Raw genomic sequence first — 17,348 nt, 5'->3', positions numbered from 1 at the left:
CCGATCCCGCGGCTCCCCGGCGGGGGCGGTGCCCGTGTCCCTCAGGATCCGATCCCGCGGCTCCCCGGCGGGGGGCGGTGTCCCTCAGGATCCGATCCCGCGGCTCCCCGGCTGGGGGCGGTGTCCCTCAGGATCCCGGCCGGCCCCGCCGGCGGCGGCGCAGGCGCGGCGCGGGCCGGGCGCGCTCCCGGCGCTGCCGTAAAGCAGCGGCGCCGCGGCGGCTCCGGGCGGGAGCGGTGAGGTCCCGGTCCGGTCCCGGTCCGGCCCTGCCGGGATCCGCGGGGAACCGGGGAGGGCTCTGGGGGGAGCGGGGCGCCAGGCAGAGCCAGGGGGAGGTGGCGGCCCGAGGAGGGCCCGCAGCGGGAGCTGGATTGGGTTGCGGTCTCCTGTGATTTGGTTTTGGCTGCCCCGTCCCTGGCAGCTTCCAAGGCCGGGTTGGACGGGGCTCGGAGCAGCCTGGGGTAGTGGAAGGTGTCAGGGGGGTGGGACGAGATGATCTTTAAAGTCCTCTCCAACCCAGGCCCTTCTGTGATTTTGTGTTTACAGAAATGAAAATCAGGTACTTTGTCACTTATCCTTACGTTTTGCCCAGTGCACACTAGACTCAATCTGTAATGCACTTAGAAGAGTCCTTAAAAAAGCAAAATTTATGAGTGCGACAGTTGCAGGAATACACGTGTATATGATTAAATTGTATATATATCTATATATACAATATAGGAATATGTAATACATAAATATATATGGAGATAAAAATAAATACATCAAAATGTTATTATAAATATTGCTATATAAATCTATAAATTACGTAAATATGTATTTTATTTATAGATATTTACCTTTTTATATGTATATATATGAAGATTCAGTTTTTTAGCAGACCATAGAAGCAGCCAGGCCAGCAGGTACAGAATTGTAAGGGTGTGAGAAAGCAGACAATGAACAGCACAAAGTGTCCCAGTTGTTGAAAGTTGTAAGAAATTTCTTGTTTTCTGTTTGAGGGGTGAGCAGAGAAGACAATGAGAAGTTAAATGGAATAAAAAGTAAGAAAGAAAAAGAAGAGACAGAGTAGAACCAGAATTGGAGCAAACTAGGATACAGAAGTTTTTAGGATGGCTGAGGTGGTTTGCTGACTCACAGAGAAGGCTAATTTCAAATTGATTATCCTTCAGGTAACAAAACCCCAACAAACCAAAAAAATCACACAAGGACAGAGTTCACTGAAATGTGAGAATGGCCAATTCTTTAAGAGGTGAAGTGATAAAACTGTACAAAAATGTAAGTGACTCAAATGCCACCAGCATTTTCCTTAACCAGAAAATGAACCCCCTTTTGCTGTGCAGTTAATTAAAAGCACACCATTCTTTTCTCTCCCAGCTGCTGTACCTTGGAAGGGAGTATCCCAAAGGAGCAGACTACTTCAGAAGCCGTTTGAAAGCCGCTTTTCTAAAAAACAAAGATGAGACAGACCCTGAAAAAATCAAGCAACTGATTGCCCGGGGAGAATTTGTTATGAAGGAGCTGGAGGCTTTGTACTTCCTGAGGAAATACCGAGCCATGAAGCAGCGCTACTACAGCGACGACAAGCCCTGACTGTGCCTGTAACCACACACACCCAGGAAAGGTAACAACAAAAGAGCTCTGACTGGCTAACAATAAAAGAGCTCTGACTGCACAAGAAGTGAAATGTAAATCCTTCCAACCCCTCTAGAGCACAAATCAGGGAGCTGCTTTCCCGCCAGGAGTCACTTGAGGGGTTTGGAGTGTGCAGGTTAAGGGGTAATCAGTTTTCCTCTGTTGCTTTTGACCTGCTCAGACTATAACTTCAGGTATGAAATGGTTTTGCAGGAAGGAGTGGTTATACAGCCCTGTTCTGTTTCACTTCAATGCATGTGTTGAACAGAAACTCTTCTTACCCCCTAGCTGGGTGTTTGGGTGTCAGTTCAAGGTGCTGTGCTTGTTACCTGAAAGATGACCCTGAGGATAAAAATCCTTCATATTGAAAGATCTGTTTCCCCTGGAAATGAGCACCCCCTCAAAAGTGAAGTTCCCAGCCCTGGAGAGGGAGTGCTGTGTTCAGTTCTGGTCTCCACAGTTCAGGAAGGACAAGGAGCTACTGGAGAGGATCAAGCAGAGGCCATACACGTGAGGGGTCTGGAGCATCTCTTGTGAGGAGGGACTGCAAGAGCTGGGCCTGTTCAGTCCAGAGAAGAGAAGACTGAGAGAGGATCTTATCAATGCATATAAATATCTCAAGGGTGGGTGCCAAGAGGATGGTGCCAGGCTCTTTTCAGTGGTGCTCAGCAACAGGACAAGGAGCAGTGGCCATAAACATAAATGCAAGAAGTTCCACCTCAGCATGATGAAGAATTTCTGTACTCTGAGGGTGGCAGAGCCCTGGAACAGCTGCCCAGGGAGGGCCTGGAGTCTCCCTCTGTGGACATCCCAAACCTCCCTGGACTTGTTCCTGTGTCACCTACTCCAGGTGAGCCTGCCTGGGCAGGGGGGTTGGATTAAATGATCTCCAGAGGTCACTTCCAGCCCCGACTATTCTGTGGTTCTGTGAAAGAAAGTTCTTGAATTTTTTAGCCTCATCTGCTCCACTTGCAGAGGCACCACCTTGCTGTGTCAGGGAGACACTGCGGGGTCAGGAAAGGGGCATTTGAACAATAGTGCTTTAAGCACTTGGGCCCTGAAGACAATTCCTGCTACTGCTGAGTTCTGCTGTTGTGGAACTGCTGCAGTAGGAATAGAAAATTTGATCTTTGCCCCTGGAAGAGAAGTTTGGCCATGGCTCTTTGCTCCAGGCTGTCTCTGTAGGCCTTGGCTCGACGCACGCTTGTGTCAGAGCTGATACTCTGTTGGGTTGGTTGGGTGTTTCCACCAACTAAATGACACTGGAGAAATAATCTTTGAAAAATCGGTAAGGAATGACTGCAGTAGGGCTGTTGGCAGTAGCAAGTCTTCACACTGGCACTAAGGAGTGTTTTAAGGTCACTCAAAGAATTGCCAGCAAAGGCATCAGCAAAACCAGGTTTAATATAAAAGTGGAAGTGTGACAAAGTCCATTCAACAAGGTTCACTCCACCCTTTACTAAGTGGTTAAAGCACAGAGAGAAAAAGCAAACTAAAATCTACAATCAATCAACCTAAAACCAAAATCAACCAATACGTATCTCTGAGGATGCTGGGGATACAAAACTGGTATGGATGGAAAAGGGTTTAGATAAAAGGAATAACAGAGATGCTCCTGTTGAATCACAACATTCAGAGTGGACCCCAAAACTGAGTGCCAGATCTGACCAGTGGTTTATGCCTGAAGTTTTGACAGCACTTAAACTTAACAGCACACAGTCCATAGTTTAAAACAAATAAACTAGATTCATACAGAATTTCTTATAAGCACAACAGCAACTCACTCAGAGGCCTGAGTTACCTGCCAATCTACAGTACTTAGAATCTGAGAGCACGATCCATTGTACATTTTGTACAGCATATCCACACTCACAGACAGTCCTGAAGGAGTATGTACAAGGTATAAAATTCCCGTGGAATTCACCGAAGCACTGACCTTGGGTACCTCCTGTGCATCTTGTCAGTAGCTGAAGGGTTGAGCCCCAAGGAAGGGCAGCATCATTCCATGCTGTTGTCACTGCTGCTCCTCCAAATACAGCAAACAAGAGTTCACTGGCTCTGAGGGGCCACACACAGGGAGATTCTGGTCACTGCCCACTGCACTCCAGGAGAGCACCCAGGGCCTCACTCAGGCCCACTCTTTATAGGGTCAACAAGAGAGGTGGGTTTAGTCACAGAAATTTTCCATCCTGACCACAATCCAGGTTGATAACTTCCTTTGAAAGTTCAAAAGCGAAAATGCTGTTCCACTGGCAGTGTTCTTCAGGCAGGCAAAGTAAGGTTCCAAGGCTGTTCGTTACAAAGCAGGAGCTCTTCAGACAGTCCCAGTTCCTGGGAACTGTTCCTGAAGAGCTGCAGAGGGTCTCACAGCCCAGGTGCTGCACGAGCATTTCTGAGATCACAGCTGGCCTGAGGAGGAGGGAGGGGATGCAGCACCATCCTCAAAGAATTCTAAGACAGAATTTAAAAAGCGATGGCAGAATACAGTACCTTGTGATGAAATGCATATGCTCCATTTTCTGCCATCACACTGATGTGAAAAACTTTCCACATCAACTGAGCTCTGCACTTGCACCTGCTGTGAGCAGCTGCCCCTCTCAGAGACAGGGACAGCAGGAGGGGAAGGAATAGCAGCTCTGGGACAGGCGGCACCAGCAAAAGTACAAGAAAGAATGGAGAACAACTGCTAAGCATGTGGAATTCATGGGATGCTCTGTTACCCGAAATTCTTCAGGAAAAGGAGGAAAAAAACTAGGACAGACACTCACAATAACTATTTTTTATTACATTACAATAAATAGGAGCAGTACAGTTGGACAAAAAAATGACAAATTCCAGATCACCTCACAGCACATACTCCTAAAAACATTAAAAATTTTAAAACAAACAGTGGTCTTTTTTTTTTTTTCTTTTTTTTAACTTAATGTCTGGCATGACCAACATTCCTAGGTCACACAACCAAATTATGGAAAAACTGGATCACACTGCATATGTTCCACATCAAATAAAGCACAATGTACAAAATGTGCATGTTTCAGTTTACACTATACAAAAATAGTTAAAATACATTCCAGGTAAACATATTACATTAAGAAGTCATTCTAGTAAGAAGTTGGCACTCAAGAGGAAAAAGCAGAAGTATTTTCAACATGAAAACACAAGACAGTGGAATAAAGAAATGTTAGGAAAGATTTACCATCTATGTAGCTTTATGTAAACTTGAGACACAATGATTTGTTTTACAGTTTGATGGTCTTTGAAGGTAATAATTGTATTGCTTCATAGTCTAGACAAGAGCAGAAGATTGTGTGTGTCAGTATTTACCCATTATCCTGTTACTGTAACAAAGCCCACACAGCAAAAAAGTAGCAAGAAAATTCAGGGCACCAAAACTGGTCAGAACAATTCCTTTTGGGGTGAACCAAGGATCCAGGTATTTGGCAGAGTTACATAAAGCTACTGTAAGAAGGTGTTACTCCCTGACACATGGCAGCTGGACGTGGTGACATGGGCAGTGAGTCCCAGGCTCGCTCAGGAGCTGCTCTCAGGACGCAGCACCCAGGGGTGTTCTGTGGAAGCATCTCAAACAGGGCACGGCAGTGATGACAGCAACTTGTGCAAGCTGCAATCCAACGTGCTTCACCAAATCTCAACAAACAGGAAGACAAAACTGCACAACAGTGGCAAAGATGGGGTTGGGCTGGGTTTTTTGTCGAGTAAATAAGGGCTAATCTAAATGGATTTTGTACTAATTTAATTTGACTGGCAGCTACAGCTCATTTTTGCTGAAAACCCCCAACATTGGTTCATATATAGCTTTATAGTAGAGCTATAGAAATCCACTTTTGATGAATAAGACATTTCAGCTACAAATTCTCCTAACAGTTTTTAGTTAAATTAACATCAGAACTTTAGACCAGCCCTAATATGACATGCAGTGTGACTCAGTTACCAAAATTAAAGTAACCTTAAGATTACTTCCATTTGCTCAAGGCTTACAACCCACTTTTGCTACATTCTTCATGTATTATCAAGAGTGTATAAAATGTGCAAATAACTGTCTCCAACACATTTTAACCTTGGAAGCTCTGAAATATTTTGTGACATTAAGAATCTGTTCTTACTCCTTATTGGTCCTTACAGTATAAAGTTAGGTTCTCCTGTTTATCAGAGTATTTCATAACCTACATTTCACATTGAAGCTGAGAGGATTGGAGGGGTCTGGAGTTTGGTGAAGGGTGGGAATGGGGGGCACAGGCAGGGAAAGGCCTGGTTTCTCCCAGACACAATGAAATTAAATAATATGGAGCAATCCAGACACTCTGTGTTCCCTGCCAGCTTTGCAGGTCCCCACCTACAACAATCACTCTGGGATTTTTTTTTTTGTAGAAGCAAAATAATACTTTTCACAGAAATGGTCCGAGTTACACAGTGCAATTTTTACATACCTGTGTAAAATTGCCATGGAACACCTTAGGTTAGGACAATGCTGCTATTCCCTGTTCCAAATTTTCCAGTGTCCTGAACTATCCTACTTCAATGTCTCATGTTTTATTTTTTGGGTACACCAGAGTCACACCTTCCAGTGTCACTCTGCAAGCTGAGTTAGCTCCTGTGAAGAAGTGCACCTTCAGGGACCAAAGCCCTCCTGAAACAAACAACTCCACATTTACAGGGAAACAACTGGAAACACTGGAACTACTGGCTCATACTTCAGTGGATAACTAGGCTACTGCAGTACCAAAAAGTGAAAGCTCCTGCAAAAATCCTGCATTAATTCCAATCAGAAAAAAAAGTGGGGGGAGAGAAGAACAAAAATCACAAGAGAACTTAATCACAGAGAAACACAACATTAAACTCTTGGTGTAGCTTCATGACAGTCTAGACACTGGAATGCCACTCACCAACCATTGAATCAGTACTTCACAGACATCACACAAACAACACTGACTCTGGAAATCATGTTCTATGCTGACAGATTGTGCAAATTCCACACCATTTCCATGGCATAGTGGATTTCCAAATTATTTGCAAGAAGCAGCTAAATTCAACTCTTTCATTCACTCACTGATGTTGCTAGAATTTAGAATTTCTCCCCTATTTTGCACAAAATGGGCATTGGGAAATATTTAATGCCACTCTTGGGGGGGAAAAAAAGAATGGTTTTACTCCACTATGTAATTTAGGATTGATTCTGATTTAATTCTTATGGTAGATTCTGGATCCATGTATGAATTAACCTAAGAATTTGAATCAACTTCTCTGTTAAGGCATTCTAGTATTTCCTAGGGACACTCAGGGTGAAATCCTGACCCTATTGAACAAAGCTACTCAAAGCTTTGACACAGGGGGATTTTACCTTGCTCTTCAGACACAAAAAGTCAGTGAAGCACTTAAAGCAATGCATTAACAATAGCAAATCAACCTAATTAGAACTTTTACTTTTTCCATTGCCAGGTGTGCATTGTTCTCTTTTTAATTTTTTTTCTTTTTTTAAATTTTTTTTATAGAAAAAATAGAGTCTTTAAGGAGTGACTGTGACAAATTGCAGTGAATTTTTTTTTGAAAGTTTTCTTTTTACATTCATTAAAGTTGATCTGAAATGCTACAAGACTAGATGCCTAGAAGCAAAATCTACAGGAAGACTATATAAAGGCTTCTGGTCTCTCTCTATTGCAATCAGTCTAAAATAAAGGGAATGCTGAAATGAAAGCTTCTTTTGCTAACTAGTCCTTTTTCCCAACCAAATTTATAAACCCAAAAATTTAGAGGGGGTGTTAAAATGTGTAGAGCATCACTTGTTTGCTTTGCACACAGAACAGAAGTTCACAATCAGTAAGAAAAATAGGAAGTTAGCAACTGTGCATGCACCAAAGAGTCCCAAGACAGTTCTCGGGCTTTTTGTGGGTATTTTTTTGTTCGTTTTGGGTTTTTGTTGTTTTTTGTTTGGTTTTTTGTTTCTTTTTTTCACAGGCATTGCTGTTCAAGAACCAACAGTCAAAGAATACTGGCACTTTAAGAGGAATGAAGTTTCCACTGTCATTTAAAACAAGCATTCAGGTAAAGCTAACAGGATCATGAAGCAGAAAGTAAAGTAATGCTAAAACAAATGCTAATAATTTAGTGTAATGTACAAAATTACTTCAGTACTTCTTAAGAATAAGGATAAATTGTATTTACATAATTATACACTTTGTCTTTGTCTTCTTTTTCTTCTTTTTACCATCTTTGCTCATCTTCTCTTTGTGTTTTCTGATTTCTCGAACTAATGTGTAGAAGGCATCATCAACACCCTGGAAAGATACAGACAGATAGAAGTTAGGATCAGGTTCAGACTCACAGGCCTGCTGAGGTACAGCCCGTGTCCTTCCCTGGCCACATGAGGGGGTTCCAGCAGCACATTTTGCTGCCATCCTTTGAACAAAGAATCCTGGCTGGAGGTCTAATCCTGCTCCTCTCTGGAATTCTGGGCAGCACTGACACAACCACCTGAGGGAACTGCTTTGGTGCCAGCAGCAGCTGACACCTGCTGCCCAATTCCTCAGCTGCTCCTAAACTGAGCTTAGGGCACCCTGCAGGTGACTCCCAGGTGCCCCACAGGTGAAATTCCATGGCTGATGTGGGAAGGGAGGTAATGAAGTCTCCATCTCCAAGAGCACACCTTGCCCCACCTCAAGCTTGCAAAGTATCATATACAGAACGTGTATTTATATAATAACACCTCACAGTTAGGTTATAAGTATATATTATCATGGAATCACAGAATGGCCTGCGTTGGAAGGGACCTTAAAGATCTTCCAGTTCCAACCCCAACACCTGCCACTGTCCCGGGTTGCTCAGAGCCCATCCAGCCTGGCCTTGGACACTGCCAGGGATCCAGGGGCAGCCACAGCTGCTCTGGGCACCCTGTGCCAGGGCCTCACCACCCTCACAGGTAAGTTGTGAGGCATTAACTATCTTTACTATTGGTTTAATAATCTACATACAGCTCTGGCATATGAATTCTCATATTTTTACCAATAATTCAATACCAAAGACACAGTTATGCTTAATCCACATATTCTGATCATTCCTCAGGCACACTGGTATAATAATCACACCAGTTTTATCAATCTTTACACATGCAAATCAATGAAATCAATCCCATGTCCCAGTGATAAGTTATTTGATAAATCATTCTATTCAACTTCTAAGGTTAAGAACACATGGAACACATTCTTTCTGGTGCTGGACAGTCACTTCAAATCTCCACAGCTCCAAGACTTAAGCTACAAACACAAAAGCTAAAGTTAGTTCTCACGGAGTAGTTTCTCATTACTCTTCGACATAATTACACATGACCAAAATTCACTCTGATCTAAAGAGCCCAGCATATCCAAAAGCCTGCCATGGACCACTATCAAGCAGGATGTTGTAGGGTGTACTTTGTTACAACTTAGTTATAGGAAACAATTTATGGTCTTGCTCTCATGTTGCTTCAAATCCCACTAAAGTACTCATGTTGTCAGTCTCCCTTTACATTTAATAATTTGAATACAATTATAAAATCTTTAAGATAAAAATGTTCTTGATTCTTTCCTGCCTTACTCCTTTTATCTTTTAGATATCTAAAAGATAAAAAAACCTGTATCACAGCAACCAAATGCATCACTATAGAACTGGGTCTAGAAATTCAGCCTCACAAGGTTGCCTTCAAGCTGCCAAAAAAAAATTAACACTTTGCATTTCCTCCTCAATGCCTACTTCAGTAAAGATCTGAAAGTGAACTCTGAAAAAAGGCCAAAAGATCACCTAATTCAGTACTGTTTCACCCAAACTCCAAGTAGTGATGAAACATAATATGAAAAGTCCAAACAACAGGAAGTGTGAAATAGCTTCACTTAAAAATCAGCACTCAGTATAAGCTAAATTTATTTAAAATCTTCAAGTTCATAAAACATTTACACACATCTAATGTTCAAAGTCCTTGGCGCTGTATCTCCCAATTTTAATAGCACACCTTTGCATATTACGAGACCTTGCAAACAACTTGTTCTACATTTTGATGCATTATTGACCAATATAAAATTGATGCAGCATGCCTAGTGGGAGAATGGCCTTATTCCTGCAAAAGGTCATGTCACTCATTAGTTTTTGGAAAATTAAAAATACCTGGTATTACTTTAGAGAGAACGAGTGTACTTTGCTTACAGCTTCAGCAATAATGCACAAAGAGAATATTTAGCAATGTTCAAGTAAGAAAATGCTATGGAAGTAGCAACAGTTCATGATTCCACTGCAGGTCTCAGTATTAAGAAGGAGGAGGACAGCACTAAGAATCAATCACAATAGACAAAACAACAGTTTCATTCTTAAAACACAAGAATCATTTAAGAACAATCTCTGCCCAAGACTGTTCACACTGCCTTACAGAACCACCTTGCAGAATTGGCTTTCAGTTGGTGCCTTCAAAAGACACACACCAAAAAACTGAAATTAAGTCTTCAAACAAGAAATCCTCCCTCATTAAACCTGTTTTAAAATAAATGCAGAGAAAATAACTTGTACAAAGTAATACTCAGATACTATCATGAACCTTTAAACACATGACTTCCCAATCATGGCTGAAATTCTTTTTCTACCTAGTAAGATGAGCATCTTTTAAATACAGCACTTCTTGCAACACAGAATCATAGAACGGTTTGGGTTGGAATGGATCCTAAATATCATCTCATTCCAAGCCGCTGCTGTGGGCAGGGACAGTTTTCACCAGACCAGGTTAGAGAACTGACCTGGCTTTCATCCTTGCATTTACACCTTTGTAGACCAAGCCTCACTAATTATTGATTATGTTTGGTCCTGCCACAATTCATCTTCAATTAATAGAACATGACATACAAAAGTATGCTTAGACCATTTGAGAGTTAGAAGCGGAGAACACAGAGTAAAGGGAGGCCTTTCACTTTTCAGCCTGCCCATTAAATTTTAAATGTAAGTAGTGGATACTCTGTCTCCAGAAGGTCCCTGAAGGCATCAATACTGTGAGACCAAAGGCTGCCAACCTTTCCAGTCAGCTCTTTCAGTGGGAAAGGACTGCAGGCAGCTGACCTTCTTCCTTCTGACAATGCACATATTGTGTGCGAGCCTTTGGTGAGGTTAAGATGTACTGAATGAGAGCTTTAAATCCAGGCTCAGATTAGAAACTCGCAATTCCCTGCACAAGCTCAGAACTAAACCCCAGAGCCTCACTAAAGGTGCACTGACAAGCCTTGCTCCTGGCCCTTCTCCTTCCAAAGGGCAGAGAGAACAGAAGCAGCAGAACTGATCCCACAGGAACAGCCTGCTCCTAGCTACCAGCTCCTGGAGCCCCACATGGTCCCATGGCTGCAGAGATGTGGCTGCATGACCACAAGCATGCACGAGACCTGGCAACAAACCTGGCTGGCAGTAACAGACACCAAATTCACAAGGAATTTGGAATTCCTTAAAATCCCAGCACCAAAAATAACCCCTAAAAAAGTTCTAAATTGTAGGAGTTCTTTCTTACTTTTTTTTAATACATAATGCATGTATACATACACACATGTATCAGTCACAAGGAATAGAAGTTATCTGTACATCTCTGTAGTACTATGGAGAGAAACCATTAAATTGCAGTTCAATCAAGAACGTGGGCATTTTTAAATTCCAATCTAGAATTTTTCTAATTCAAACTTTCCCCTATTAACCCAGCTGGACCCAGATTACATTACCTAGATGTCTGCTCGTAGCGTGCTTTTTGTTTAAAAAACCTGATGCTTTCACAAAAAGAGTTCTTTTGAGGATTTCAAATGGAGTTTTGGTGATTTCTCCCTGCTGAGCAAAAGATGTTCTGTCCTTTCTGCTTTACTGTGTAACAGCCAAAGGAATGAAACTCTTGGAAAGCATCAGCAGTTCCTGGCAGTCTGGGTAGTCAAAGTTTTCAATTTCCTTGTGGAAGACTAACAACTTAAGAAGGCATCCCACAGACAGCAAGAAGATAAACAGTATTCCAAGAGGGAGAAAAACACTCTGAACCATCCAACTTGATTATTCACAGAAACTATCATTGCAATCTGTGTTACAATGAATATTTCAGAAGTCTAAAATCCCACCTGTAAGGCTCAGACCATCAGGTACTGCTCTCCTTAGCCACCTACTACACATCAGACTGAAATAATACATTTTTTACTGACTGTAAATAATACAAGCCAGGGTGGTTTAAATAGCAGACTTCTGATTCTACTCAAACCACTACTGAACTACAGCCATGCCATAATGATTTTGGAATATGCTTCCTCCAACTGAACTCCCTAAATACAAAGCTGCTGAAAATGCCGATCAATACCACGTAGAATTCACTTGGGAATAAAGGCCAATGATTCCCTCCCTAAGCAGACTTCTGAAGTTCTAGAGCCTTAGATCCAAGACTATTTTCTAAATAGGGCGCAGGGAAAAAAGAAAACACAACAACAACACATCCAGAACTCAAAAATATCCACTGTTGACAGAAGATTTCCCTCCTATGAAAAAAAAAAAAAAAAAGGGTGCAACCCCCCAAAAAACACTTCTCTTGGACATTTGGACATCACCAGAAAGAAAGCAGGGAGCTGGTAGATAGAAAGCATGTGTTTACTGAGACATAAATAAGAACCTTACAAAAATCCTTCTGCAAATCGGCTAAAATCTTTCCACTGAAAACCACAATTGCCACCATCCTATTCTCATTCTCCCAACAGGAAGGGAAAGCAGACAGGACTCAGGATCTTTCAAGTCCCAATATTAAAAAAAAAAATTACTCTGTGGTATGGTTCCATCAGTAACACACCAAGTAATTGCAAAGTTGGTTTCCAGAAGGCCACAGGGCTTGAGCAATTTAATTTCTATTGCTCTCATCAAAAGTCATCTTTGCCCAGCTTCCCTTTGTTGTTTTTTGATAGTCAGGGAAGGATAAAACAAGGTGTTTTTGATGGCATCAAATTTAGTAATACTTGGATGCAAGACTAGGGAGAGTTGTGACTGAAGTTTCCAGTTTCCTGCAAAGGAAACCTGTGATGCAAAGAGTATCACAAAGTAACTGAATCATGTAATTAAAGTTGGAAAAGATCTCCAAGAGCATCAAGTCCAACCTCTGACAGATCAGCACCTTGTCAACTACCTCATGGCACTAAGTGCCACATCCAGTCATTTCCTTAACATCCCCAGGAAAGTGGACTCCCTTCATTTTCTTTAGGAAAAAAAAAATCTAAATAATTACAGCAGTCATTCATCACTTAAAAGCTGAGAGTAACAAGCCTGAGCAGATCTAGTAAAAACTGATATGAATCAGAATTTCTTCCCCAGAGAGAGAAACAAAATTCCCTCACTGAGGAGAATATTCCCACACTGTGACAGCCTGTGGAGAATACAACCCAAATTCTACTACTTCTCTGCTACATATTTTGAAGTACAAACACACACCTTAAAAAATGAACAGTTTTTCTTTTACACAATGAGAAATCCCAGGTCATCCTCCACTTGGACAAGTATATAATGAGTAAGGACTGACTCTCTGCACTGGTGCAAAAAGAGATAAAGAATTAATGCAACAGGAATATCTGCAAGGAGCTGCTCCGGTGGTTTGTTCAAAAAACACTGGAAGTGATTTAAGAAAAGCACTTCTTCCATACCAGTTTCCTCTGTCTTCACCTCCTGTCTTTTTTCTTACAGGGGAATATATAAATTAAAAAATCAAGATCTTGTGAGAATTTCGGTATTGGGGTTTTCTTGGTGCTTTCTACTTGGTTTTGGCTTAGTCCCCTCTCTCCTCCTTCACTGTTGCTTAACCCCCACCTCTTGTAAAGGCTGTCAAAAAAGGTGAAACCTTATTTTGTCCAAATCTGGATCACTCATGGCATTAGAGTCGACAAAAATCTCCTGGAAATGGTAAGGGTAAAATTTTTTAAGCTGGGGAAGAACATGGAAAAAATAGCATGGCATAAGGAGGGGCCTGAGAATTAAAAAATCCTGTACACCAGTCAAAAACTGTTTTTCTGGATTAGGAAGCTCCTATTTCTGAATCTGAGGAGGACTTGCAAGTGCTGTAATCTTCTCCCCTCAGCTCATCAGCTTGAAGCTTCAACCAATATTCACTTCAACAGCATCTGCAATATATTCCTAATAAAATCCTTCCTCCTAACTTCTTCCCACTCAGAACTCTGCCTCCATTTCCCAGCTGGAGAATTCAACATGCAGTAAAGCCTTCTTGTTAATCCATTTATCAAAACCCCACAAAACAAAGCAAATCCATATTCAGGACACTGAGATGTGATTGGTTTTATAACTGAAATTATGTCATTGATTAGCCACAAAAAGTCTGATTGGCAAGACACCCTCAATCAGTTTTATTTGGCAAGTGATTTGCAACACTTACCCTGGTACATTACAGACTTACCCTGTTACATTACAAGGCATTTTTTAATTTTCACGCACCCTGGAGTCTTTTCTTCTTTGCTGATTTTTTTCACTCTGTACTGTCGGATCTCTCGCACCAATGTATAAAAAGCATCCTCCACTCTCTGCATTGTAAAACACAACTCCTTAAAAATCGCTTTGTTAATGATTGAGACAAACTGGGACACCCATGGAAGGGGAAAAAACCCCAGCAAAACCACTGAAATTATGAGCTTTACTTGAGAGAAGTATATGGAGTTTCATTTATGTATTTCAAATGCTGGGCTTGCTCATTTGCTGCTTGATAAATACTTAATTCAACATTTATTGATTACCAATTAATGTGAATATCTGTGCTTCAAGCCCTGCTTTTCTTCTGTGCATGTAACACTGGGCTTAAAAAAAACCCTTCTTTTCTTCCATTGCTGAAAATGATACTGCTTGTGTTTGTGAATCTATTCCCACATTTCTGTGGGCATGGATGTATGCAGGAGGCACAAAACCTTATTAAATTGTCAACTAGGGGGTACTTATGAACACACATAGTTAAACCACCCACTTGCAGTTTTGAGCCAAAGTGAGAACATGTTATTGTTTGGGCAAAGAAAAGCAAGTTCTTTATATTCTGTTCTTTAGGTAGAGAAGGGGAACTCTGCAAAAATCCATGGATCAAGCAAACAAAGTATTAAAAAAGTCCCTCCAGGTGATTTCCTAAGTGGTTATAAAGAAATAAAATTCTGTAAGAATACTAAATTTGGGGCAGTGTTGTTTTAAAGCTACTAACTTTACAAAGCAAGTGCTGTGCTATTAAATTTAGGAAAAGTGGTATCTGAACCATGGCAAAAAATGTTCATTATTATAATCTTTAAGAGCTTTGTTATATCAACAAGACACACCTGATCTGTTCCTCTGGGCCAGACTCAGCAATCATGAGGGTCACATAATAACAACTAAATGCAAACAATCTATGAAGTTCTGCTGCTCAGATTTTAATCTGCTGCAGAAATGCAACTCCCGTGTTCCAGGGATGACACAGAGCTACAGGTTTTACTTCTCTGGTCTCACACCTTACTTTGCTGCAGCTGTGCATTTAGGCCACTTGGATATGACACCACAAGCATTGAAAAAAATGTATGGAGACTGAAGACAAGTTCAATCAAATACAACATAAAGAGATACAGCACCAGCTCTAAGTTATAATGCTTCAAAATTGGTGTACCTGTCCATAAATTTAAGGATTTAGATCAATCTGTGAGGATGTTCTTATTAGAACAAGATGAAAAGTGTTCCACTGCAGCTTTTGAAGGGGAAAGCAAATCCCTCCTCTGCCTATCAATCTCAGCACTTGTTTCCTCAATCGGATCAACAGGGTTGTTAATTTAATACAAACTCATCCTTTAAAAATAAAACTGATGATTACAGTAAGCAGCACAACCACTTAAGCCCCAAAGCTTTATTACTACCAATGGACAGTCTGGGCATTTATTTGGCAGATTTTCCATAAATTCTCTCTTCATTCATCTTCGTATTATGCACTGAATAAAGCCAGCCAGCATTTACTGCCACAATTACTGGGTCATTCTGCATGACCTGTGCCACAGGTTATCACACTGAACACTTATTTTTAATACACTGCTACTTATCTGAGGGTTCTTCTGAACTACAGCCTCTTCAATTTGAAGACTAAATGAACTAGATTTATTTCTTGGATTGCATTTCCCTGTATCTACATAATGTGCCATCTTAGAATGTAGTAAAGTATGTAAAGTCTCACATTGCAGGTCTGACAGGTTGCAAAACGTAAAGAAAGTCACTAAAAGAGGCAAAATCCAAGTAAAGCTCATACTTCCATGTTTTTCTGGAGGGAATGGAAGTTTCTTTCTGAAGTGGAAACAGCAAACATTGATCAGCTGCTATGTGCCAAAGCACAGGCCGTACAAGAATCAACATTTTTGCAAATCTACCGGTTTGCAGTAGAAAGATGTAATTTGATTATGGAGCTTTGACATGAAAAAATAGGTAACAATTGTTGAGTCAACATTTATTGCCAACTTTCCCATCACCAGTAGGCGCTGTAATTTGCTTTAGCAATGCAGAGAGATGGAGAGACTAGAGTGAGAAAAGAAATTGCTATTACTGCCACCACCAAGAATAGACTTATGAACCCTGCTGAAAGTGATTCTTCTGAAAGAAAATCTGTACAGACACATATTTGCTTATATTATTAGCACAAGGTGACATTTTAAAGAGCCAGATGCCAATCCTACAAACTTAAGTAATTTTAATATCAATTTAAGACTCTCTAGTATTTTTTTTCCTTCAATAAGCAATGACCATATATAAAAAATGGGACTAAGCAGTTCTTTTGGCTGTCAGAGCTAGAAGCAAAAATATTCTTTGTCAGTTACTAAAAACTTCAAAATCTAAACAGCCAGAGGAACCCAGGACCTTGAGGCAATGTTTTTGAGGTGCTTTTGCCTCCTGACTGACAGCCAGAGTCTCCATTTAAAATATGCAAAGAAAGGCTGTTTCAAACACAGACCAAAGAATCCCAAACAGGAATTTTCACAAGTTTCAATTCTGTACTGCTTAAACAAACCTAATGAAAGTTACTCCTGACAACTCAAAATTGTTCTGTGCCCATCCTTAAACACTTGATCGCAGCTGATCTCCGAAAAGCAACTGAAACTTTCTTCCCTTTGTCCTTGGGGGATGGCTAAGCTTTTCCAGAACAGTTCTACCTTACAACAGACAAGTGACATGAAAAAATTCAGCCCTCAATGTAAAAAGTCTGACCAAGTTAAAACTCATTGAAAACAAAGCTTTAAGATGAAGCCTGTACACAAGAACTGGATTAAAAATCACTTGGAGTGATACAATATCATGAAAAAGATATGACAAACCCCTAAAAGATGGTTCAAGCAGACTAAGTTATCAGTTAGCCCTGAATTTTAACTGAGATGTAGGAATGAATTTCTGTAAATACTGCCTCAGTTACTTCACCAGACCAGGCACAGGTTCTCAGCTTAGTCTGATCACAAGGCTGGGGCCTAACCCAGTGTACATCAGACAGCTGAAATAACTAAAACATTTTCTTAACAGCATCCTCATGATTTGGGTCAACATCTTCATTACACACTACAAAAGTGTGTTTAAGCATATATTCTAAATAATGAGACCTCAGACTCTGGGAAACCCTTTACTGTTATTGCAATAATGCTCATTCATCTGCTTTTCCTGTGAATCCAATTCCAGCAGGAAAGCAGAAATGTTCCAAGGGAAAC

General features: G+C 41.0%; 2 protein-coding genes across 7 annotated transcripts in view; one reads left to right on the top strand and one right to left on the bottom strand.

Annotated features, from left to right (window-relative positions):
* Window positions 1-98: 98 nt before the first annotated feature.
* Window positions 99-7,140, top strand: ETFRF1 (electron transfer flavoprotein regulatory factor 1). Of its 3 annotated transcripts, none has more exons than XM_063395527.1 (3): window positions 99-236; window positions 1,173-1,278; window positions 1,378-7,140. In XM_063395527.1, the coding sequence occupies exons 2-3, from the start codon at window positions 1,234-1,236 to the stop codon at window positions 1,591-1,593; spliced, it is 261 nt and encodes an 86-aa protein (XP_063251597.1). In that variant the 5' UTR covers window positions 99-236; window positions 1,173-1,233; the 3' UTR covers window positions 1,594-7,140. The 3 variants fall into 3 exon arrangements, with proteins under 3 accessions (XP_063251597.1, XP_063251599.1, XP_063251600.1); XM_063395529.1 differs by having other exon boundaries at window positions 135-247; XM_063395530.1 differs by lacking the exon at window positions 99-236 and adding an exon at window positions 347-559.
* KRAS (KRAS proto-oncogene, GTPase) overlaps window positions 4,400-17,348 on the bottom strand; it is a 25,179-nt gene continuing 12,230 nt past the window's right edge. For 2 of the 4 annotated variants that reach the window (XM_063395516.1, XM_063395521.1), the window contains exons 5-6: window positions 14,066-14,189; window positions 7,873-7,928 (exon numbers count right to left, since the gene is read on the bottom strand). In XM_063395516.1, coding sequence (XP_063251586.1) covers window positions 14,070-14,189 — 120 coding nt within the window. In that variant the 3' untranslated portion in view covers window positions 7,873-7,928; window positions 14,066-14,069. Of the gene's footprint in view, window positions 7,929-14,065; window positions 14,190-17,348 lie in introns of all 4 variants that reach the window. The other 2 variants (XM_063395518.1, XM_063395517.1) reach the window with 2 other exon arrangements.

Source organism: Prinia subflava, chromosome 4, assembly GCF_021018805.1.
Source record: "Prinia subflava isolate CZ2003 ecotype Zambia chromosome 4, Cam_Psub_1.2, whole genome shotgun sequence".
Lineage (NCBI taxonomy): Eukaryota > Metazoa > Chordata > Aves > Passeriformes > Cisticolidae > Prinia > Prinia subflava.
This window is presented reverse-complemented; position numbering and strand designations above follow the sequence as displayed.